This window comes from Peromyscus eremicus, chromosome 13 (genome assembly GCF_949786415.1).
Source record: "Peromyscus eremicus chromosome 13, PerEre_H2_v1, whole genome shotgun sequence".
NCBI classification, from domain to species: domain Eukaryota; kingdom Metazoa; phylum Chordata; class Mammalia; order Rodentia; family Cricetidae; genus Peromyscus; species Peromyscus eremicus.
Window position 1 is genome coordinate 3,259,577 of NC_081429.1, and position 24,257 is coordinate 3,283,833.

The following is a 24,257-nucleotide window of genomic DNA, read 5'->3' on the forward strand; positions in this document are numbered from 1 at the left end:
AGGACAGTCGGACTGACCTTTGAGTACAGCCAGATTATAATCCTGAATGACTTACACAGAAATAATCATTTCTTAAGCTGTCTCCTGAGAAGGCAAAGAAGAGTGACAGGGAAAGATCCCAAGGCTGAATGAGAACAGGAGAAAAAGGGGTTTGTGAGAAGAAGAAGAGGACCCTCTTGGTAGACCAGAAACTCCATCCTGAATGATTTATGTAGAAATAATAATTTCTTAAGGTCAAACAATATCTCCCTGCTTCTGCATAACGAAGGTCAAATGTCTTATCTTATTGCAGAACCATTATAATTAATAAATATCAATGGACATTACATAACTAATTGGTCCTCTATGCCAGGGGGTTTTCATTCCTAACCTAGCCCTCCAGCCTGTCCTGAGAACAGGGAGCACAGGACGACATATTCTCCATAGCTGCTTCAAGCTGAACTGGGGCGCAGGTGTTGAGGACCCAGGCAATGGGGCATTTGTCAGAAGCATGTGGTTGTCTGACCTGTTACGTTTGGCTGGGCTGGTCCACATCACATAGACAAGAGTCTCTGTTGGCATCCGCGGCAGGCAAAGTGCTGCAGGTTCCAGAACCGCTGCTTTTGATGTTTTTGCCAGCCTGCTGGAATATAGACCAGAGATGGGACTTAAGATTTATGAATTTACTTGGAGTCTTCAGGCCTGCAGTTTTGGTAATTGAAGACCAGGACAGAAAAACGCCATCCTCAGGAATAGACATGTGAGAAAGACTCCTGAACTGGAGAAGGGATGGGACATCTGAAAGGCAGCATATAGGTTTAAAATCCTGAGCTTGTGACCCAGATAGTATCAGAGTTGTATTAATGTTGAAATTTAAAATCTTAAGCATTAGTGCTGCTACCCTATCCCGGCTTAAGAGTGTGCTGTCCCGGCCCGCAGGCGTGGCTGCAGAGGAACAAAGGCCAGGCTGCGACCTTTGCCAACCTTTGCCCCACTCATGCTGCCTCTAGTAAAGATGGTGGTGAGGTCATAAGACCTGTCTGCTTTGACCTTAGCCAAGATGGTGGCTTGACCTTATTTAAGATGGCACCAGCTTGACCATATGACTGCCCTTATCAAATATGGCAGCTGAGTGGGAGAAGAGGAGGGAAAGGGAACAGGGGTTGGTATGTAAAAGGAAAGAATTTTTTTTAATAAAAAAATTATAAAAAAAATATGGCGGCTGACCACATGTTCATGTGGGGTTTTTGTTGTTGTTGTTGTTGTTTGTTTTTTTTTGTCAAAACAAAAAAGGACAAGGAACAGGTAAAATGAAGCATTTAAAAGTTAGTCAGAAACAAGTTAACATGGCCATCTCTCAAGCCCCGGTAGTGGCAGAGCAGCAGAGGAAGGGCAGGCTGATGGAGGAGGGAGGGCAGGGCTCTGAGCACCGGTGGGGTGGGGGAAGGCCCGCACCAAGGTCCTGCAGGTGGAACAAGAGGTCCTGGCCACAGAGTCAAAGCGACAGAGAGAAAAGATTTAAATGATAGAATTACAGACAAGGAAAGGCAGTAGAGGCAAGGGGTGTACATGCCGCGTAAAAGCACCCGGCAACAGGTCTTGACTAATTGCTTAGCAGAGGCTGGAGGAGCCTGGAGGGGTGGACAACGGGGAGGGTCTTGGGGGGTAGGTGCGTTTTTCCACAATGAGGTATAACGGCGCAAGATAGCCAATGGACCGTCGTCCCAGGGGCCATGAACCGTGGAATTCAGAGGGCACAGGCTGCCTCCGTATGCTCTCACATAGGGGCGGGGGCCGAGGGGCTATGAGCCCGAAAGACAGCGAGCGAAATGAGACTGACCTCCAGCGTCCCAGAGAGTCAGCAAGAATGAACGGCTCGAGATAGCCAATGGACTGTCGTCACAATGGCTATGAGCCATGGAGGGCATAGGCCCGAGGGGCTTAGAGCCTGAAAGACAAGTGGTCAGCGCCACGATCATCTGGAGCAAATCCTCAGTTGTGGGAAAGTGGCCAAAAGGGAAGCTTACCGAAAGGGGTGGGGGCTTACGGGTTATGCCGGTGTTGGATGAAGGTTCCGGGGCTCCTAGCATGTCTCAGCCAGCAGGCAGGAGAAATGCGCCAGGAGGACCTCTGATGAGTCACTAGCACCAATGTTATGATTTATTATGAGGGTGGGGTTTGGGAGGCACATCCGAGGGTATCCCGCACGTGCAGGGAAACATGCTGGCATGCTGGGCAGATGCAGTGGAGGGCTGGCAGATGACCCACTTCACGCGGGCATGGCAGCGGTGGTGGCAGCCAGTAATACATAACCCAGACACTGCATCCACGTGGAGAGTTTATTATAATAGAGAGATAAAGAGGCAGAGAGATGGGGCGGGGGAGAGAGAAGAGGAGTCAAGGGGCGCACACCTTGTGGTAGTGGAAAGGTAGAGAGAAAGGGGCGGAGTTTTTCCTTAAGAGGAGGCTCCTACATCAGGACGCAGGGCAGCCCCAAGGGCCAGGATCAGAGTATTAACATACATGACTGAAGCTGCCAAGTTCTGCTGCTTACTGGGGCTGGAACATGATCCCCTCATTCAGTTACATCTTCACCAGCTTTCTGTCTTTCACTGCCTACGCTTGGTGCTCCTGAGACTTGCTCTGTAGACCAGAATGGCCTTAAACTCAGAGATCGCCAGCCTCCGCCTTCCCAGTGCTGGGATTAAAGGTGTCCCCACCACACCTGGCTCTAAAGTTTTCTTTAATTCCTTTTCACAAGTTGGAAACGGCTGGGTGGGATCTTGCCCTGATCACCACTCCCTTTATTCCACTTCTTAATCTGTTTATCTCCTTGAACAGAGGACTTAGCTCCATTCCACTTTCTGGTGCCCTTTTTCCTCTCAAATATTTTTCCTTGCTCAGCTTGCTCCTTTTCGTTATAGATCTTCATTAGAGTTACCACTAATATCCACACAACAGAGACTATACTAGACTGTTCTAAAACTCTTCACTTTAGCCTCAGGCAGACTCTTCCCACAAGGGTAGAAAGCAGCCACTTTCTTCACCAAAATATCACAAGAATGATCTCTAGGCAACATACTAAAATTCTTCTCCTCTGAACCCTCTTGAGTGAGTCCCCCACAGTTCAAATTACTCTTAGCACCACTGTCTTCCATGCTCCAGCCAGTATGGCCCATTAAGCAGTGCTTAAAGCATGCCACGACTTTCCAAACCCAAAGTATGGAAGTCCAAATTCCTCCAAACACATGGTCAGGCCTGTCACAGCAATACCCCACTCCTGGTACCAACTTCTGTCTTAGTTAAGGTTTTCTATTGTTGTGAAAAGACACCATGACCACAGCAACTCTTTTTTTTTTTTTTTTTTTACTTTTATCTGTATTATTTTATGCTGAATTTATTCCTGTGCCATAAGTTTTTATTTCTTCAGTTTCTTCTGGGATATCTTATTCTTCTGTACAAGCTCCTCTTCTGGCTTTGGAACAGTTTGTTCCTTTTCAATGAGGATCATCTCCATGTGGCAAGGGGAGCTCATGTATGGGTTAATCCGGCCATGAGCTCTGTAAGTCTGTCAGCACATCTTGGGTTCTTTGTTCACCTAGACGTGTTCAATGACTAAAGAAGCTACATCTAAACCCTTCAGTTCAGCATTACTCTGCATTTTTAAGCATGTGCAGCAAAAAACTCAGCAGTGTTTTTAGGCCACCGGCCCTGTGTCCAGCCCCACTGTTTGGCCTGGGCACACCTATCGACTCCACCATTATACCGCTGGAAAGGCACACATTGCTTCTTTACAGTGACATCTTTCAGATACTTGGTGGCTTTTCGGATATGCATACCCTTGGTGGCCTGGGCAGTTTCACAGGTGTTCTTAAAGTGAGCCTGAAGATTTGAACATCTTGATTTGCATGATTTTTGTAGGGTTTTCTGGGTCAAGAGAGTAGCGAAGTGTCTTCATAAGTCACCTCAGGCTGCTTTCAGGAAAAGCAACCACAGCAACTCTTAAAAGTGAAACATTTAATTGGGGTGGCTTGCTTCAGTTTCAGAGGTTCAGTCCATTATGATGGGGAGCATGGCAGCATGCAGACAGACATGGTTCTGGAGCTGAGACAACCACATCTTGACCAGAAAGCAGGAGGAAGTCGACCGACTGTCACACTGAGGGACGCTTGAGCAAAAGAGACCTCAAAGCCCGCCCCCACAGTGACACACTTCCTCCAACAAGGCCACACCTCCTAATAGTGCCACTCTATTTGGGGGCCATTTTCTTTCAAACCACCACAACTGGTCTTCTACACACACACACACACACACACACACACACACACACACACACGTTCATCTTTTTGCCAGAAAAGGAAGAGAATATTCCAGAAGGGAGTCCACAGGCATTGGCTGTGTAAGAGCAGATGAAGCTGGAGTTCAAACTTGCTTTGTGGCTACATCCAGGCCACCCTCCCCAGCTGCTCCCCCTTGGCTAAGGCTGCCTTATATACTCAACAGCTGGGTCATGTCCTCCAAAATTCTGTCCTGTGTTGGCACCCGGAGGAGAGGTTTTCCTGAGACAGACATCTGACGTTGGCCCTTATTTCACTATGCTCCTGCTACCCTGTTGAAACCACAGCCCTTCCAGACTGCCTTGTGTGAGTTAGCCGGCTGCTCCCTTTCCAGAATATTCTGGCACCCCCAAACCACTTAGCGGCAGAAGTCCCCTTGCCTGGCTCTGCATATTTGCCTCTGTTGGCTCCAGTGCAGCAGGTGACTCTGCACTCCCCCCTCACAGCGCAACACTTCCATTGTGTCTGTGTCCCTTCTGGGACTGTCCCTTCTGGGGACTGTCTTTATGTTTCCCTTCTGCCCTGGAGAGGTCCCAGCACATGTGAGCCCAGTGATGAGGGACTGAATGAATGAGTATCGGGAGCTCCAGAAAGCCAAGAGCTGTGGGACAGCAGTGGCCTGTGAGCAGGCTGGACACCAGAGGTTTCGTGTTAACTCTGTCCTTGCGCTCATTGCTGAGAACCAGGGCCATCCACAGCCCGTGTGAGCACTCTGGCTTTGGAAGCAGTGATAACACACTGAAGATCCGGTTTCCCAGCCTGCGCTTGGGAAGGTAGGAAGGACAGGTGCTGTGATAGCTGGGGGGGGGGGGGGGGGGGTCCAGGGACCTAGGTAGAGGGACTCTGGGCCTGTGGCCTCAGGAAGTCCCTGAGGCTAATCTAGACAGATAGAGTTGGGGTCATCAGGTTGGGCCTCTGCGTGGCCACCTGCTGGGGGCGGAGCATGCACTGACTTAAAAGTGCCTGGGGTCACACAGGAGCTGCTGACACATGGGCTCTTATCCAGCTGGATTGGGGTAGACAATGATTCTGACAATCCCACAGTCCTTGTTCTGTGCTCCCAACTCTAGTCATTTGAAAAGACATACGTTTCCAACAAAGCCTTGCTATGTGCATTTGCAAGTGTACGAGCCTGTGAGCTATATGCACCCAAAGATAGCTATGAATGTGCCCCAACACAAAATCATAAAATTACCTAAAACAGATTTTTTTTTTGAAGGGGAGCAATTATTTTTGTAACTCGATTGTGAGCTTCTTAAGCATGACTTTGTAGATGACATCGTGTTACAGTGTCAAAAGATTGTCCTTGCTGAGGCACAGGCTCCACTCGGCCCCAGGCACCACCACCCTCCTGAGAAAGCCCTGAGGGGTCCCTGGGGAGTTTCTGATGGCAGAACGTCTGCACAAAGGTTACCCTGCTTTCTTTCTTTCTCCCTTAATGGCAGGATTATTCTGGGAGGTGAAAACCAAGAAAGCTCAGGGGCTCTGCACAGTGCCAACAAAAAGAAAAAGCAGCTCACTGGGGTGGGGAGTGAGGGTGGGGGGTGGGGGAGTGGGGGTGGGGGGTGGGAGGCAGGTGTCCAAAACTAGTCAGACACTAGAAACCAGCTCTGTCCCCTCCCTGCTGTCTTTTTAATAGCTGGGCCCCCTAGGCCAGGTTGGGTGTGGCTGCTGTGGCCAGGGACTCAACCCGACCTCCTCAGCCTTCATTGCTGTCCAATCGGCAAAGAGTAGAGACTATTTCCCAGTGGAGCTGGGACCCTGGCCTTGTCCCCGGTGAGCTGGCACAGAGTGTCTCTTCTACCCAGAATGGGGAGGCAGGTGGTGGGTTACATTTCCTCCAGATGTCAAAGATGGTGAAGACTGGGACCACGCTGAGTCGGGGCAGGTCTTTGGGGTAGAAGCTTGGGAGCCGTTTTCTTGTCTTGTCTGTGGACTATGGCTTGTCTGGGGTAGCAACTCCTTCACAGAAAGAGCCCCAGGCACCAATCATGGTGGCTTCTGAGGAGGATTAGCTCCTTTGACAACTCCACAGAGCAGGTCAAATCTCTCCCAGGTGCTCAGTAGGGTGAGGCTTGTGCCCAGGTCTTCAGAGACATCTGAAGGCTAGAGTCCTCCCACATCGAATTCCGAAGAACCTGAAGAGGGAAGGGACAGAGAAAATGGGAAACATCGTACATCTAGACGGAAGCCTCAGGAAAGGGCGGGAGAAGGGCTGTGCTATCTTCTTCCTCCTCTTCCTCTTCCGCCACTCCTCCTCGTCTTTAATTCTGCTAAGATTTGTTTTCTTTCATGTGTATGAGTGCTTTGCCTGGATGCACATGTGTGTGCACCACATGTGTGTGCACCACAGGCCCGAGGAACCTGTGGATGTCAGAAGAGGGCAACAGATCCCCTGGAACCAGAGTTATAGTTGGTTATGAGCCACCATGTAGGTGTTGGGAACTCAACCTAGGTCCTCTTGAAAAGCAACCAGTGCTCTTAACTACTGAGCCACAGCCCCACCCCACCCCCCAGCCTGTGCTTGTTCTTTGCTGGGTGAAACAGCTTAAAAAAAGATTTGGGTTAAAATTTATTGCCAAGTGCAATAGAACATGCCTTTAATCCTAGCAGTGGGAATTTGTGGACCAGACTGGGCTACATAGTGAGTTCCAGGCCAGCCAGAGTTCTGTAGTGAGACCCTGGCTTAAACCAATTTAAATCCCAGGAAGGCCTGGGTGTAGCATAGTGGCAGAGGGCATGCTTAATCCTGGGTTTGACCCTGACACCCTCCTCCCTCCAATTATAGGGACAAAGAGGCGGTAAAGCTGAGTGTGGTGGCACATACCTGTAGTCCTAGCACTGGGGAGGCTGAGGCAGGAGGATTTTGAGATTGGTACTGTGGAGGAGAAATGGGGACCAAGGGGCTTTTCTAAGCCTAAAAGCTTTGGAAGATGTAATCTCTCTCCCCTGCCCAATATGTTTGGGGGTGAGGGGTGACCTATAAGTTGCCGTTGCTGGGCCTCATGACTTCAGGCTCTCGAGTCACAGTGGACTCTCATGTCTTCAGCAGCCGGACAGTGCCACACTTCTGAGAGAGGTGCTGAAAGATGAAACAGGTGAAATTTTTCTGAGGTGCTCAGCCGGTGGGACCATTCCTCTGAATGTTCGTAAGGTGGGAACGATAGCGCTCCACTGACCAGAAATGAATTCCGTTGCATATGCTTCGAGTCTTGCTGCGGGGCCAAACTCAGAGCCCACTCATTCCCAGACCTTACAAACGTAGCTCTTCATTTCTGCTGCTCTTCAGATGTAAACTGCAGAAGATGTAATCCAGCTAAAACGGCTCGGATCTCCCTTGGGATAGTGAGCACGCCTTGTGCCAGTCCTCTTTCGAGTTGAGGGCTTCATAGTTTAAATGCAGTCGCTGGTTGCTCTTGCCTTCCCTGCTAAAAGCCTAAAAAAGCCTTTTAGAAAGCCTAAAAGCCCCTGCCTGAGGTAGGGCTGGAAAGATGGCTCAGTGGTTAAGAGCACCGGCTGCTCTTCCAGAGGACCCAGGTTCTATTCTTAGCAGCTGCATGATTCTTAACAGGTCGCTCTAACTTCAGCTCCAGGGGATCCAGTGCCATTTTCTGGCCTCCGAAGGCACTGCATGCATTTGATACATAGACATGCATGCAGTCAAAACACCAATACATACGAAAAAATTAAAAAACAAACAAACAAAAACAACCCTGCTTGAGAATCCCAAGTTAAATTTGGCAGGAGCTGGTGAGATGGCTCAGCCAGTAAAGGCACTTGCCACCAAGCCTGACGACCTTAGCTCTGTCCCAGAGAAGGAGATAGGCAATTCCAGCGAGTTGTCCTATGACCTCTACCCAGTGCCACGGCATATGCGCCCCCATGAATAAATGAATGTAATAATAAATAAATAAATAGTTCATGGCAGCTTAGACCTATAATGCCAGCACTTGGGAGGCTAAGACCAGGGTCACTCACCAATCTGAGGCTAGCCTGGGCTAAAATGAAAGACTATCTAAAAGAGAAAGAGGAAGGTGAGAGAAGAGAGGGGGAGGGAGGAAGGGAAGAAAGAGGGAGAGAATCCACCAGCTTAATTCAGATCCACCTGGCTGTTTTCATCATCCGTTGAATGAGGCCACTAATTGCCTCCCTCAGTGAAGTGAGGAAGGCCCTTAGTAAGCTCTTAATTAACAGTGCAGGCAGGCAGCTATGATTAATTTGTTCCAGGATTGACCCAAAGACCCAAAGGCTTGCACTGAGAAGACACACCACAGAGCACTTGGAGTTACTGTCTTGAGTCCTTTTTTTTTTTTTTCTTTTGTACTGCGCAGCTGCGTAAGTCACTCTCTGCTCTGAGGGGGCAGAGACAGTGGGAAATGAAAGCGGGCCTGTCAAGTTCTGCTCTTGCCCACCTTGCAAACCCAGGCCCTGAAGAAACTGACTGCTTGTAAAACCTCTTGCAAAGGGTCACTTTGAAGACAGGGCGACATGTCTGATTTTAAACCCCAGCTCCACAGGGGAGGAAGATGTCACTGATGTGGTCACTTTATAGTCTTGCTGGGACTTCAGTAGATGGCACTAGGCCTCTGTTTCTAGCAGGAATAAAAGGAAGCAGCCTTAACTGAGCACTGGGGCGGGGATGGGGGGATGGGAAGCTGGCTGGTGCCTCTTTTCTTTCCTGCTATCTCGACCTCAGAGATGTCCCTTCACGGCTGTCTATGCTTATTCCCCTGTCAATCAGGTGGCCTCCCGCAGAACAGAGTGAGGGCTCTCTTTTGCCTCCCCCTTGGCTCTTTTTTCTGCCTGGGATTACTGCTTCTGGTGGGCTTCTGCTTCCCAGCCAATACTTTGCCAAGGGCCTGAACTCTAATCTCAACCCCTCCTCCCCCTCTTTTTAGTTATAACGTCATTTTGGTTTTGAGACAGGGTCTCATATGTAGTTCAGTCTGGTTTCAAACTCTGGATTTACCTCAGCCTTGCGCCTCTACCTCCCGACTGTTAGGAGTATGGGCTTGTATCCCTGTGCCCTCCTTTCCTTATTTAAAAAGGATGTTGAGGGAAGGCGGCCCAGAGAGATGGCTCAGTGGTTAAGAGCAATGGCTGATCTAGAGGGCCCAGGTGTGGTTCCTAGTACCCACAAGGAGGCTAGCAACTGTCTGTAACTCACGTCCCAGAGGATCTAACACCCTCTTCTGGCCTCTGCTGTCACTAGACACACGTGGTGTACACACACGCAACACAGGCAAAATCCCCATAGATATTTTTTAAACTTTTAAAAGCTCATTTGGAGGCTGGGAAGATGGGTTGGTTAGTGGATGAAGCACTTATCACACAAATGTGAGGGCCTGAGTTCAGGTCCCGCAATCCACACAAAGCTGGAAGCAATAGCTGTCTCTATTCCCAGAGCTCCTACTACGAGATGGGAGGCAGGAAACTCAGCCAACTAGCCTGGTGTACATAGTGATGAATGTTAGGAACTCTGCCTCAGGAAGGCAAGGACTAACCCATGATATTGTCTTTTAACATACACATCATCACATACATGTGCATGCATGTGCAGTTATGAAAGAAATTAAATTGTGTTGACCTGAGCCTAGTGCTTACTGGGGTCTGTCCTGAACTATGTGAGCTTTCTGTTAGACCTAGAAGGTGTTAGACCTCAGGTCTGTTAGAAAGTTTTCCAGGTCAGAATCCCAAAGGAGACTCAAGGACGGCTTTACTGAACCCGTCTCTTGTGTCTAGAGGGGAGCCCCCGCTCAGACTGGCCTCGTTGGCAGCTCCCTCTGGGTGAGCGTGGGGAAGGCTCCCTCCCCTCCAGAGCAGCTGAAGACAAGTCTTTGCCTTGTTTGTTGACCTTTAGTTATCACCCCCATCCTTACACCTAATCCTGTCAGCTGCTCCTCCCCCTCCCCTGTTCATCGGAACCCTCTGTTAATGCCTGGACTGATTGGGTCTTGACCGCACCGTCCTCCATGGCTCCAGCCTTCTTTGTAAATGTTGGAATGCAGAGTGTGAACAGAGGACAGAAGACATTTATCTGCATCTCGGCATCACAGTTACTTTAGTGGGCCCTAACTAGGCCACTTCCCCTGCTTTTGTGTGTGTGCATGCAGGGCAAGTGCCTTGCCACTGAACCACAACCCCAGCCCCAAGGCCGGCCAACCCTTGAATCCACCTTCTCCCATGGAAAATCCCCAGACGTGGAAGACTGTGAGCTTGGGCCTGTGTCATCTGGTTCCCTCTTGTAAGTTTGGGACACAACCTCATGGATGGGGTTCTGGAAAGTTCCACATTGTAGAAACCTGTTGGCTTTGACCAGGACTCTTGTAACAGAGACATCTGGGTCTAGCCTGTTTGTAAGAGCTTAGCTTTACAGGGTCAGTTCTCAGGGGCCCTCAGAAAGCTCCTCTCCTGTCACTGCTGGGCTCCAGGCAGCATCTGCAGGCGGCTCTTTGCTTCCCTGGCAGGTGCCCCTGGTGCTGTCTGCTACTGACTTGGAGTAGGATTTTAGCCTGTCCACCTTCCTAGGGTTCTCTCATTGACTAGCCCCCGACTCTCTGGAGTGCAGGGTCTGCACAGGGTGGAACAGAGCATCATGGAACTGGAGAAGAGGGTTGCCTTTATGGGACTTTGGGACTTTGCAGCCTGGCTTGCCATTATTGAGCATTGTCACAGCCTCCTGGACTCTGTTATTCAACAGGTGTCCGAAGTCATGCTGCTGAGCTCTACCTCTTCTGAGGCCTACCTAGGCCTGAGAAGTTGACCTGGGAGTGGAGGGAATTTCCGGACCTCACTTCTTCTTCTTCTTCTTCTTCTTCTTCTTCTTCTTCTTCTTCTTCTTCTTCTTCTTCTTCTTCTTCTCCTCCTCCTCCTCCTCCTCCTCCTCCTCCTCCTCCTCCTCCTCCTTCTCCTCCTCCTCCTCCTCATTCTTTTCTCATTAAAAATATTTTATGTGCCGGGCGGTGGTGGCACACGCCTTTAATCCTAGCACTCGGGAGGCAGAGCCAGGAGGATCTCTGTGAGTTCGAGGTCAGCCTGGACTACCAAGTGAGTCCCAGGAAAGGCGCAAAGCTACACAGAGAAACCCTGTCTCGAAAAACAAAAAAAAAAAAAAAAAAAAAAAAAAAATTTTATGTATGTGGATGTCTGCATATTGTGTGTATATGTATAATGCCTTCAGAAACTAGAAGAACGTTCCCTGGGACTGAAATTACAGATGATTGTGGACCACCATATCGGAGCTGGGAATAGTACTAGAAAGGTAGCAGTTCTTTTAACTGCTGAGCCATCATCTTCTAGCCCCAGGACCTTTGTTTTTAAAAATTGTGATAAGATTAAAGTCAAGAGAATTTTCACGAGTTCAGCTGTGCCTACTTGCAAAAGATCATCCCAAGCTGGGCTTGTGGACAGCATTCCCCCATACCCCAGTGAGGTCTCAATGACAAACCAAAGTTCATTCTGGGTAGCTAATGGGTTTATTAGGGTTACTTACAGAGCACGAGTAAGGGCTTCTGGGCAGAAGTGTGGGTGACCCACTTGGAAGGTCTGCAGCCAGCATGGATGATGACTTCCACATGGCTGTGTAGATGGATCCCTGTCCCCCAGTCCTTCCCTACCTGTGTACTCTAGCCCCCCCCCTCACTCCCCCAGGGCAGGCAGATTAACAACATACAACCGGATATTCCAGTGAGGTCCTATGTCTTAGTGTTTTATTGCTGTGAAGAGACACCATGACCACACCAACTCTTATAAAGGAAAGCATTTAATTAGGTCTGGCTTACAGTTCAGAGGTTTAGTTCATTGTCATCATGATGGGAAACATGGTGACATTCAGGCAGACATGGTACCCAAGAGGTAGATGAGAGTTCTACATCTGGATCAACAGGCAGCAGGGAGAGAGAGAGACACTGAATCTGGCTTGAGCATTTGAAAGCCCAAAACCCACCCCCAGTGGCACACTTCCTCCAGCAAGGCCACACCTCCTAACCTCTGTCAAGTAATGCAATTCCCTAATGACCAAGCATTCAAATCTCTGAGCCTATGGGAGCCATTTCTTATTCAAACCACCATATCCCATAACCGTCCCACTCCTTTTCTATGAGGGAATAGTCCACAAGCCCAGCTGGGGTGATACTTTGCAAGCAGGCACAGCTCTACTCATGAACACAGTAGCAGTTTGGCTCAGGGGCTAGTCCTGTACAACAGATACATATAAATTTAACCTCCTCTCAACTTTTTAAAAATTGGTGCTTGGGATCAAATCCAAGGCACTTTCAGTAAGCATTCTAACGTTAAACATTCAGTTCAGTGGTGTTCAGTGCATTCACACTGTGGCGCAGTCATCCCACCATGGGCCGCTGAGTTTTCTTATCTTCTGACAGTTCCCTTGCACTTCCCCTAGTCTCTGGCTATCATCCCTGTACTTCTGTCTCTGTGAATTTGGCTACTCCAGGTGCCTCATAGAAGTGGAATCCTGCAATGTGTGCCTCCACCTTGTTTCACTTAGCGTGAGTTAATTCACATAACTATGCATTTACTTCATCCATGCATTAGCATGTGCCAGAACTTCCCTTTCATTCTGTTTCATGGATTCACCCTGTTTTTGCATATCCAGCTGATGGACACTTGGGTTTCTTCTATTTAACTGTTGTGGATAGTGTTGTGATGAGCCTTCATGTACAAGTATCTAAGAACCTACTTCTATATCCATAGAAAGTAAAATAAATAAATAAAAATTAAGAAAGAGGGATGAGTATGTATCTCAGCCATAGAGCACCGGCTTGGTATGTTCAATCACCAGCCTTAGGTTCAATCTGCTATACTTAGAGAGAGAAAAAGAAATATGGGATATTTGATCACACTGTGATACTCTGAGACTGTTAATAAAGTTAACCTCGGCCGGGTGGTGGTGGTGCATGCCTTTAATCCCAGCGCTCGGGAGGCAGAGCCAGGTGGATCTCTGTGAGTTCGAGGCCAGCCTGGGCCACCAGGTGAGTTCCAGGAAAGGCGCAAAGCTACACAGAGAAACCCTGTCTCGAAAAAAACAAAACAAAACAAAACAAAACAAAAAAAAAAAAAAAAAAAAAAAAGAAGAAGAAGAAAAAAGTTAACCTTGAATCAGGGGGTGGAGTCAACGACTAGCTGACTTGAATTAGCCATAGAGATTTTGGAGGACTCAGGATATGATAGAGAGGCACAGGAAAAAAATAGGGAGGGGCTTGGATAGATTTGCCAGCCCTTTCAATCTGGGAAACATGGAGAGAGAGGGTTAACTGGTCGTTTCTCCACTGCTTGCTTGATCTATCAGGTTTTTACCCCAATATTCGACTCCCAAGTTTTTGTTGATAATAGAAGAGTTTAGATAAATACTTCATCAATGGAATTGTTGGGTTGTATGGTGACTCTCTGTTTAGCACTTTGAACTCCTTGCTGTGTTTTATTCCTGGTCATCAAACCAGCATCCTTTCTCCCCTGATTATATCTTTTGTTTTACTAGTTTTGGGCCTAGATTCTTCCCTGACAGATATGCCCCAGCAAGATCAGAGATCACCTTCCTTAGATGGCTCAGGAACAGACAGCCCCCCTTATTGTCTGGGTGAATCTCCCACAAGTGTATAGTGGAGAGCCCTGCTCACCTGAGCAGTAGCATCAGAGTTGGCCCTGGTTTTCTGTTGGGCCAGCTTGACATCTGTGTTTCCAAAGTAAAGGAGTGTGTGTCATCCCAGCAGTTCACCTTTGGACATATTACAAGCAAACTGAAACACAGGAACACTTGTACCCTAATGTTCAAAGTGGAAACATTTTTTATTAGTACAATGCATTTTGATAATGTTTACTCCCTCTCCTAACTTCTTCCAGATCCACCTCTACTTCCGTTCCCACCCAACTTTGTGTCCTTTTTTTTAAACCAACTGTGGTGGTTTGAATAGGAATGGCCCCCATAGACTCATGTCTATAAAAACTTGGTCCATAGGAAGTGGCACTGTTAGGAGGAGGTGTGACTTTGTAGGAGGAAGTGTGTCACTAGGGGGCGGGCTTTGAGGTCTTAGAAGCTCAAGGCAGTTCTTTTCCTGCTGCCTGTGGATCAAGATGTGGAACTCTTAGCTCCTTCTCCAGCACCTTGTCTGCCTTCACACTGCCATGCTTCTCACCATGACGATAATGGACTAAACCTCTGAACTGCAAGCCAGCCCCAGCTAAATGTTTCCTTTTATACGAGTTGCCCATGCTCATGGTGTCTCTTCACAGCAATAAAAACCCTAACTAAGACACCCATCAAATACAAATACAGTTTATACTGCTCTTGGTCTTGGATATGTGACTTTCATTGGAGGCTGGTCTACCAACACCACACCCTTAAAGAAAACAATCTCTCTCTCTCTCTCTCTCTCTCTCTCTCTCTCTCTCTCTCTCTCTCTCTGTGTGTGTGTGTGTGTGTGTGTGTGTGTGTGTGTGTGTGTGTGTGAAATATCAACTGCCAATACTTCTTAGCTAGGGCTGGTACTTCGTCTCTCCTCTCCATGCTAGAATTTTATCTAGCCTGAGTCTGCATAGGCCTTGTGCATGACATTTAAAATACTCTTAGTTCCCATGTGCAGCTTCCCTGCTGTGTCCTTTAGTCAGCCATTACGTAGGGCTCTTAAAACCTTTCTGTCCCCTCTTCCATCATGATCCTTTAGCCTTGGGAGGAGGGGATGTGGTATAGCTGTCCCACTTAGGACTGAGCATCCTGTAGTCTTGTTCTCTGCTCCTTGATCAGTTGTAGGTCTCTGTGTTAACCACCATCTATTGCAAAAAGAAGCTTCTCTGATAAGAGCTCCTGATACACTAATCTATGGGTATAACAATAAGTCATTAGGAGTCAGTTTAATATTATGTACATTTAGCAGAGTGATAGTAGCAAGTTCTCCCCTAAGGCCCATGGCCTATCTAACCACAGGTTCTTGGCCTCAGTAATGGTGCTAGGTGTGGGTGGTTTCAACTTGTGGAATCTGCCTGGAGTCCCGTGAAAAAGTGGTTGGTTACTCCCATACATTTGGGTCACTGCTGCACCAATGGGTGTGTCTTGTTTTAGCTCGGGGGTTCACGTTTGTTAAGAATGATGATTCCTTTTCTCCCGTTAGGGTCCGCAGCACCTTCGAACACTGAAAGCTAGCCAATAGAGACGAGGCTTCCAGCTTAATGGCAGCTTGTTTTCCCCAGGTTCTGAGTCAGATGTATTGTGTCTTCGGTATGGCATCATCTTTTTTAAAGTAGGTTAGACTTCTGAAGAGTTTCCTTTTTACGATGTACGCTTTTAAGTTTTATTTTTATTCATTTGTATGTGCGCGTGTAGTATGTGTGCACTCAGAACTACAGTGGCCAGAAGCAGGTATCAGATCCCTTGGAACTCTAGTCATAGGTGGATGTAGGCTTTCTGATGTGGGTTCTGGGAACTTGGATCCCCTGTAAGAATAATACATGCTCTTAACCGCTGTGCCACATCGCCACTCCCAAAGTGGCATCATTTGTGAGATCCAAAACAGAGAAATAGCTCAAACATCTATTTTCATGACTATGGGAGAGTCATTTGGAACCTCACACAAGGGCTGCAGACAAGGGCTGTATCACCCACCAAGTTACTTACGTTCCTAGCCCTAGAGCTTTGATTTTTCAGTTAAAAAAAAAAAAAAGGTAGGTAAATGAGGTCTACATTGAGTCAGTTTTGGTAAACCCATGGAAATCATTGTTTGCTTGTTTTGAGATAGGGTCTCAAGCTTTGTAGCCCAGGTTGGCCTTAAACTCACTGAGATAGTCCTGCCTCAGCTTCCTGGATGTTTGGTATTGTGTTATTAAGTGATCATACATCATCCTTTTATGCCTTGGGGTCCTGGACTGGCCCATCTGGAAACCTGGAGGCACCCTGTTGATTTCCAGACATGGGGCACCCATATTACAGGATTCTCAGAGGTCATCACTAGTCACACAGAGATCTTGCCTGTATACTTTTTAGAGTAGGTCTTCCAGCAACAAGGCTGTGCCCAGTGGGAGCTCAGAGGGCTTGAGGAAGAAACAGCTAACAAGAGAGGGCAGTGAATCCTGGCACCAGAAAAGGACATGCAATGGGTGCGATTGGGGAGCAGGAAGGCTGTGGAGGAGGGAGTGGTGCTTGTGTTTGCAATGAGCAGGACAGCATGAATCAGCCCCTGTGGCTAGAATGCCGTGTGTCAGTGTGTCCAGGAGTCCTGGCCCCTTCCAGCATGACAATGTGAGCTTTAATACCACGGCCCACAGTTAGATTTCCAGTTGCCCACAGGCTACATTTCTTGGTGAATGGTGGTGGTTCTCAACAGAGATGCTTTTTCATTATGGGGGTGGGGGCAGATAGATAGTAGAAAAGACTGAATATAATCTTTTAAAAATATGGTAAAATGTGCTTAACAAAAATGACCACTTCAAGCTGGTGTAGTTGCACACAACTGCAATCCATCTCTTGGGAGATTCAGAGTGAATTTGAGGCTGGTCTGAGCTACAGAGTGGAGCCCTGTCTAAACACACACACACACACACACACACACACACACACACACACACACACACACACACACGGGAGTGGGGAGTGGACCGGTGGATGGTTCTGTGGTTCAGAGTGAGCGCTGCTCTTACAGAGGACCCAAATTTAGTTCCTAGCACTCACATCAGGTAGTTCACAACCCCCTGTAACTCCACCTCAGGGCGATCTGAAGCCTCTGGCTTCTGTGGGCACCTGCACTCATGGGCACATACCCACACCCAGATTCACATACATGCACATAATTAAAAATAATAAAAATACAAAGGAAATAAAATGACCATATTAACCATTTAAGTGAACACAGTTGAGGGGCCTTCGGTATGTACACAGAGTTGCACCAGTGACTTGACCCTTGTCCCAGATTGAACCTTTACCCATGAAGCCATCCCTCCCACCCCAGAAAACACCCTTCAGCCTCTGTCTATATGAGTTTGGCTACTGTCCTTTTGTGACTGACTTAATTGACTTATTGTGGCATCCCTGAGGGTCACCTGTGTAGTACCATGCATCAAAGTTCTCTTCCTTTTATTGCTGAGGAATATTCCAATCTGTAACTGTTCTATACTGCACTGTGTGGGTGAGCCCATTGTGTTATCAGCCCATCTGTGTCTGGACTCTTGGGTGCTTCCCAGATCTTGGCTGTGGAGACCTGACTGATTCATTCTTTTTTTGAGACAAGGTTTCTCTGTGTAGCCCTGGCTGTCCTGGATCTCACTCTGTAGACCAGGCTGGCTTCAAACTCACAGAGACTCTCCTGCCTCTGCCTTCCGAGTGCTGGGATTAAAGGCGTGCACTCCCCCTTCCCCTACCCTCCTAACTGATTCATTCTTGTTTCTGTGTATGTGATGCTGGGGAACGGAACCCGGGGCTTCCTGCCTAATGCTAAGCAAGTGTTCTTTCATTGAGCTTCATCCTAAGCCTCTTATTTGTTCTTTTTATTTTATTGAGATGGGGTTTCTCTTTACGGGCCTGGAATTCACTACTTAGAACAGGCTGGCCTGGAGCTCACAGGGATCTGTCTGCCTCTGCCTCCAGAGTGCTGTCACTTTCTTGTTTGTTCTTTAAAGCAAGATGTTCAGACCTGAGCAACAAAGGGTTTCTGGGAAGTACGAAGAAGCAGGAAGTATAGGAAGGGCTCACTGGGAAGGGAGCCAAGGAGCCCTTGGGAAGTCCTGGGAGGCCCTAGTGTTGAAAGGGAGCTGGGTAGGAAGTGGCTGGGAGGAAGTGCAGAGTAGGTACCTGAAGATGGCTGGCCCAAGGAGAAAGGGTCAAGGTAGACCTCTTACTTCACGAAGCTGGTCTTATTTCCAGGCAGGGATGCATGGCTAGAGTGACAGCCAGGAGAGGAGCTGGCCCCCGTGGGAGGACAGCCACCCACAGAGCTGTGACTACTCAGGCATGGAGATAAGTGACCGGGAAGTAGAAGCACAGAGCCTGAGGCGAGACCACACCCACTTCACAGCCACACTTGGGGTGGAAGGCAGCTTTCAAAGACACAACACAAGCAGGAGAGAGGGGAGGTGCCAGGAATGGTGTGGCAGAGACTCCAGGACGGTGACCACTAGGAAGGTCTGTCACTAGGTGTAGCATCTGTTGAGTTTCAGGGCATGCCCCACGCACAGAGTCCAACATTTGGAGGTGTTGGATCTGTGTTGGTTGACTGACAATGAAAGCCATGAAGGAAATAAAAGACATGAACGACATTTTGAGAGTGCAAAGCACAAAGACAAATTTTTTGCTAAAAGAGGAGTCTCTTCTGATGAGGTAACCTGAGGAGTCCTTCTGATGAGGTGGCCTTGGTGGTGGTGGGGGGGGGGGTTCCCTCCGGATGAGGTAGCCTTGAGGGGTCACTTGTGGTAAAGTGGCCTGAAAAGCCTTGCAAAGCAGGAGGCAGTTACTCTTCTGTAGATAAAACCAAGAGTTACACATCTGGGAGACTAGTTCTGTCCTGACCTTTCCTCCTCTGACCTTGCAGGTATGATGCTGGAAGGGATGGCTTTATTGACCTGATGGAGCTGAAGCTCATGATGGAGAAACTGGGGGCTCCCCAGACGCACCTGGGCCTGAAGAGTATGATCAAAGAGGTGGATGAGGACTTTGATGGCAAGCTCAGCTTCCGGGAGGTACCTGTGGCCTGCTGAGCCCGAGAAGACCCCCAGTCCACAGCCCCTGAATGCAAATGGGTTTGCCTCTGAGAATGCTCTTTGAATGGATATTTAATCATCAACTCAGCTTTTAAACACATCCTTTGTAAACTGTGTGGGTGGCACATTCCTATAATCCCAGCACTTGGGAGCTAGAGGCTGATCATGAGTGAACAGTGAATTACATGAGACCTTGTCTCCAAAAAAAAAAAAAAATCTTTCATGGTAGCTTATGTCTATAATCCCAGTACATGAAGGCTGAGGCAGGAGGATTGCTATAAGTTTCTGCCTATGAGCCACTTTGTCTGACTTCTTACATAATTTTTGGGGTGTGTGTATGGGTTTTATTGGAAGATTTTTTCATGTTTCAGTTGGACATGATGTCACAAAGCTTGTGACAGCCTCCTAATGTCAAGATGATAGAATTAGACATTTTCTGTTTTCCTATTGTAGGTTCTGAATCAGCCAGGCCCTTGAGAGCAGTACTCTTAACCACTGGGCCATCTCTCCGGCTTCCTCTCTCCTGTTTCATTCAGAGGCCACCACAGGTTATCCAACTGAATCAAAGCTACTTGGCCATCTTTTGGTTAGCTTCTGGTGTGGCCATTTCTCACAGAAGTGGACATCCAAGGTTTGGAGAGCTCCAAAGCAGTTTTGTTAGCTCTTGGCCCTGTAAGCAACTCCAACACTATTTACATCAGTCCTTTCTTTGTGAGCGCCAAGCCCTGTCTTGGTCCCATTTCTAGATTGTCCTAGGTCTGTGGGCTTGGAAGTGTGAGGACGTGTGATCGTCTAGACCCCCCACAAGCTTCACTCTGCTCTGTGATTTGCTTTGCTGTATCTACCCACGGCAGAAGCCACCTGGGCACACAGGCAGACCCCTGGCTGTCAGAACAGTGTGTGTCTCTTGAGAAAGTTCAACTTTCCTGGAAGCAGAATCCATCCCAGGCTGGCTTCAGACATGTGATTCTTCTGCTTTAGCTCCCCAAGTGCGGAACCTGTAGGCTTGTACCACACACCTGGCCACCGTGGAGTTCTATTTGGTTTTTTGAGTCAGAGTCTCACTCTGTTGTCTAGACTAGCCTAAAACTCAATATGTAGCCCAGGCTGGCTTTGAACACGTAGCAATCTTTCTATTTTAGCCTTTTTAGTGCTGGGGATTATAGGCGAGTATCACCATAGTCCACTGGTTCTCTGTCTCTGTCTCTGTTTCTGTGTGTGTGTGTGTGTGTGTGTGTGTGTGTGTGTGATTTTAGGGGTGGGGAGAGTTAAGACAAGGTCTTAAAAAACATTTTTCACAAATGATTTTATATGTATGAATATTTTGTCTATATGTACATCTGTATATCACATGTGTGTCTAGTGCCTTGGAGGCCAGAAGAGAGCATCAGATCTCCTGGAACTGGGATTACAAATGATCGTGAGCCTCCATGTTGGAACTGAGAATCAAACCTGGGCCCGCTACAAGAGCAACAAATGCAGTTAACTGCTGGAGCCATCTTTCCATCCCTGAAGACAGGGTCTTACATAGCGAAGGCTGGCCTCAAACTCACTCTTGTAGCTGAGGATGACCTTGAACTCCTGATCCTCTTGCCTCTGATGGGATTTCAGGCTTGTACTGTCACACCTAGCTTTACCCTTTTTTACCTTATTTATTGAATGGGACATATGTGCCTCCGTGCATGTGTGAAGAGCAGAGGACAACTTGGAGAAGTTAGTTCTCCCCTTCCGCTACATCAGTCCAGGGCTTGAACTCAGGTTGTCAGTCTTGGCAGCAAGCCCCTTTGCCTGCTGAGCCTTCTTGTCAGCCCATCCTTGGGTTCTTGACACATCCTTTCTCTATAGTGAGTTACCTCCTTTGTCCTAAAAAAGAAATTTACGTCTGTCACTTACAAACGAAGCCCTCTAACATGGGAAGTATTTGTACACCACTAGCCACAGTCCTGAAGTTAAAAATTCCCTCACTCTTGGGACGGCATCCACGGGCGTGGGACTGAATGAGCTTCAGAACTGCGCTAGCTCCCTCTGCCCTTGGCCTTTGTTCTCTACCTCTCCTCCCCTCCCCCTCAGAGTCGCCACTGGGACATTTTCCAGCTCAACACCATGCCAGTCTTTGTGGACTATAAATAGGAAAACAAACAAGGTTGGGCAGAGAAGGGGACTGTCATTCAAGGCAGTGACTGTAACGGTGAAATGGGAGTGCCGGGTATGCTGGCTGCGGTCGGGTTGAACTGGATTCTCTTTTTCTTTTCTTTTCTGGCTGGCTGGGGTTAGGAGACCCCTGGGTTTTGATGGGGAATGCTGTTGATCCTGGATGTCTTGGACCTCAGGGCTCAGAGCAAACAGTACTGGAAAAGGCCCAAGGGATTCGCTAAAGTTTCTGGTTCACAAAGCTCTTCTGTGAACGTGAACAGTCACCTCCACTAACACTTTGTGAAAATTTAGTTTTATGTATTTATTTGTTTAGTGTTGAGGGAAGGGGTACATGGATGCCGCGGCACACCTATGGAGGTCAGAGGACAACTTCCATCATGTGGGCCCTGGGGATCAAGCTTAGGTTGTCAGTCTTGATGACAAATACTCTGAGCCTTCTCTCTAGCCCCGCCTCCATTTTAGAGGTGAGAAAACTGAGTCTTGGGAAATGGAGAGTCGCTGGATGCTGAGCTGGGACAATGTTCCCTCTTTACTGAGTCTCTGAGAAGTGTTACTGTAGAAGGTAGCTCTCCTTGAGGAGACCTCCAGTAAATGAAGGATTTAAGGACAGCTAGGTGTTTGGCTGGGTTTCTTTAGTAATAACAGACCATCCCGGCTTGGATTATTTAGAAAGAAATGAAGTTTGTCTTGGCCTGCAGTTCTGGGAGTCCAAGGGCACGGTACCAGCCTCTGCAAAGCTCCTGGTGGAGGCCGTGTGCAGCTTTAAGTCAGGGTGGAAAGCACAGGGCAAGCACGGACGGAAGATCGTCATGGTGTGAGAACGGGAGTACACAGCCCCTAAGAAAGGCATCCTCCCTCTCAGTGGCCTATTGGCCTTCTTGTGGCTACCACCTCTTAACACTTTTGGACTTAGGGACCAAAGTGTCACAGGAGTCAGGTGCTGAGGGGCAGACGTTTACTCCATCCACAGCTCACATTTGCTGTGCTGAAGTCTTCACTTCATCTCTTTCATGAGAGAAGAGAGAACCAAGGGGAAGGCAGCAGTTCCCACTCTCCCCACCCTCCTGGCCTGCATCCCATGGCTGGGGGCCTGGCCGCCTATAACAGACTTGCTTCCTCTCCAGCCAATGTGCTGGCTCTAAGAACCTGCTGCAAACTGAGTCTTTGCCGGCCTCTAGTGAGAGAGTTGGAAGCTGCAGGCAGGCGAGTGTGGCATTTCTGTTCATCCGGACAGCCTCAGGGACCTCAGAGAAGCTACAAGTCCCCACACACCTCCCTTCATCCCTTGGGTTAGTGTTCACCAGTGTCCACCGCGGAGTGAGGCCTGAGCAAGAAGTGCAAGCGTCAAGCAGGCTTCCTAGGAAAGAGGAAGTTGTAGCCTTGGGAGCTAAGACCCTGGAGTTGGGATTTGGAAAGCCTGTTGAGGCGGTTGACTATCTTTCAGAAAAAGCATTCTTTAGGGAAGATGGCTATATTTTCCCTCTGTACATGCTTTCAGTAGCACCAGAAAACCTGGAGAAACCCCAGTAGTTTGGGCCCATCCGTTTATAAATGGGGTATGGTGGTGTCCATAGAAATTGGATAGTGCTTAGAAAAATCTGTAATTTTTCAAGATTTATTTATTTTATTTATGTGTATAAAGGTTTTGCCTGCATGAATGTATGTGTACCATGTGCATGCCTAGTGTTTACGGAGGCCAGAAGAGGGTCTTGAGTCCCCTAGAACTGGAATTCTAGATGTTTGTGAGACACTGTGTGGGTGCTGGGCAAGAACCTGAGTCCCCTGCAAGTACAACACGACCTCTTAACCACGGAGCCATGTCTCCATTGCCGACCCCCAACTTGTAGGTTTTTGTGGGGGCAAATCCTGACAACCTGAGTTCAATCATGGGCTCACACATGGTAGAAGAGAACCAGCCAAGTTGTCCTTTGACCTCCATATGTACACCATGGCATGCACAGATACAAAATGAATAAAATGTAATAAGGGATTTTTTTTGTAATTCATAGGTGTTTGTTGTTGTTTGTTTTTGTTTTATTTTGGGTTAGAGTTTCATACCATAGCCCACGCTGGTCTGAAACGCTTGGCAATCTGCCTGCCTCAGCCTCCTGCTGCTGATGTTACGTGTGTGAGCCCCCATGCTAGCTTTGTAAGAACACTTAAGAAAGGAATTAAATATTTATAAGGTGACCCAGGGAGAGATAGGTCAGGGAGAGGAGAGCCTAGTATTTAAGAACTGATTCTGTAGAGGCCCTGATACAATTGTCCTCCAGGATTTCTTTGCTCCGATCACACGTTTTGAATGTGGAGGAAGATGGTGGATGACACAATAAATGTGGGGCTTACTAAGTAACTATTTGGGAGAAAAATAAGGTTAATGATTACCCTCGCAATAGAACAGAATACATTTCAGAGATTAAATATTTACAAGTTTTTAAAAAAAGCCATAAAAATACTAGACAGAAACATACCTGACTGTTTATGTAACCTTGGTGTTGGGGAAGGTTTTCCTAAGCCTCTCTCTGGCAAGAGGAAAGAAAAGGATTTGGCAGATTTTATGTAAAACTTTTCTGAGTCAAAAGATACTGTAGGAAGCCAGGAATGGTGGCACACACCTGCAGTCCCGCCAGCTCCAGAGGCCAGTGTTGGAGTATCACTGAGACCAGCCACCTAGCAGGACCCTCTCATCTCAGAAACTAGTGAACAGAGCCGGCTGGGGTGTTGCCTTTAATCCCAGCACTCAGGAGGCCAAGGCAGGTAGAGCTATGAGTTTGAGAGCAGCCTGGTCTACATAGTGAGTTCCAGGACAGCCAGGACTAGGTAGAGGAACCCTGTCTCCGAAAACAAAAACAAACAAACAAAAATAACAAACAGGACTGGGGAGGTGACTCAGTAGGTAGAGACACTTGATGTCCAACCTGCTGACCTGAGTTCGATCCCAGGGACCCACATGGTGGAAGGCGAGAACTGACTCTTGTAAGTTATCCTCTGCCCTCCACATATGTGTATAAACAAATAAAACACTGAAATGACAAGTAGCAAGAGCTACTGCATTGAAGATAAACTAAGGCCTACGAAGATGGCTTAGGA

At 48.0% G+C, this 24,257-nt stretch overlaps 1 protein-coding gene and 1 pseudogene across 1 annotated transcript in view; one reads left to right on the forward strand and one right to left on the reverse strand.

Annotated features, from left to right (window-relative positions):
- Positions 1-24,257, forward strand: part of Efhd1 (EF-hand domain family member D1) — a 56,723-nt gene that overhangs the window by 14,981 nt on the left and 17,485 nt on the right. Inside the window, exon 2 of the mRNA XM_059277981.1 lies at positions 18,845-18,992. Within this exon, the coding sequence (XP_059133964.1) occupies positions 18,845-18,992 (148 nt within the window). The remainder of the gene's footprint in view (positions 1-18,844; positions 18,993-24,257) is intronic.
- LOC131923088 (large ribosomal subunit protein uL22-like) lies at positions 3,377-3,922 on the reverse strand (annotated as a pseudogene).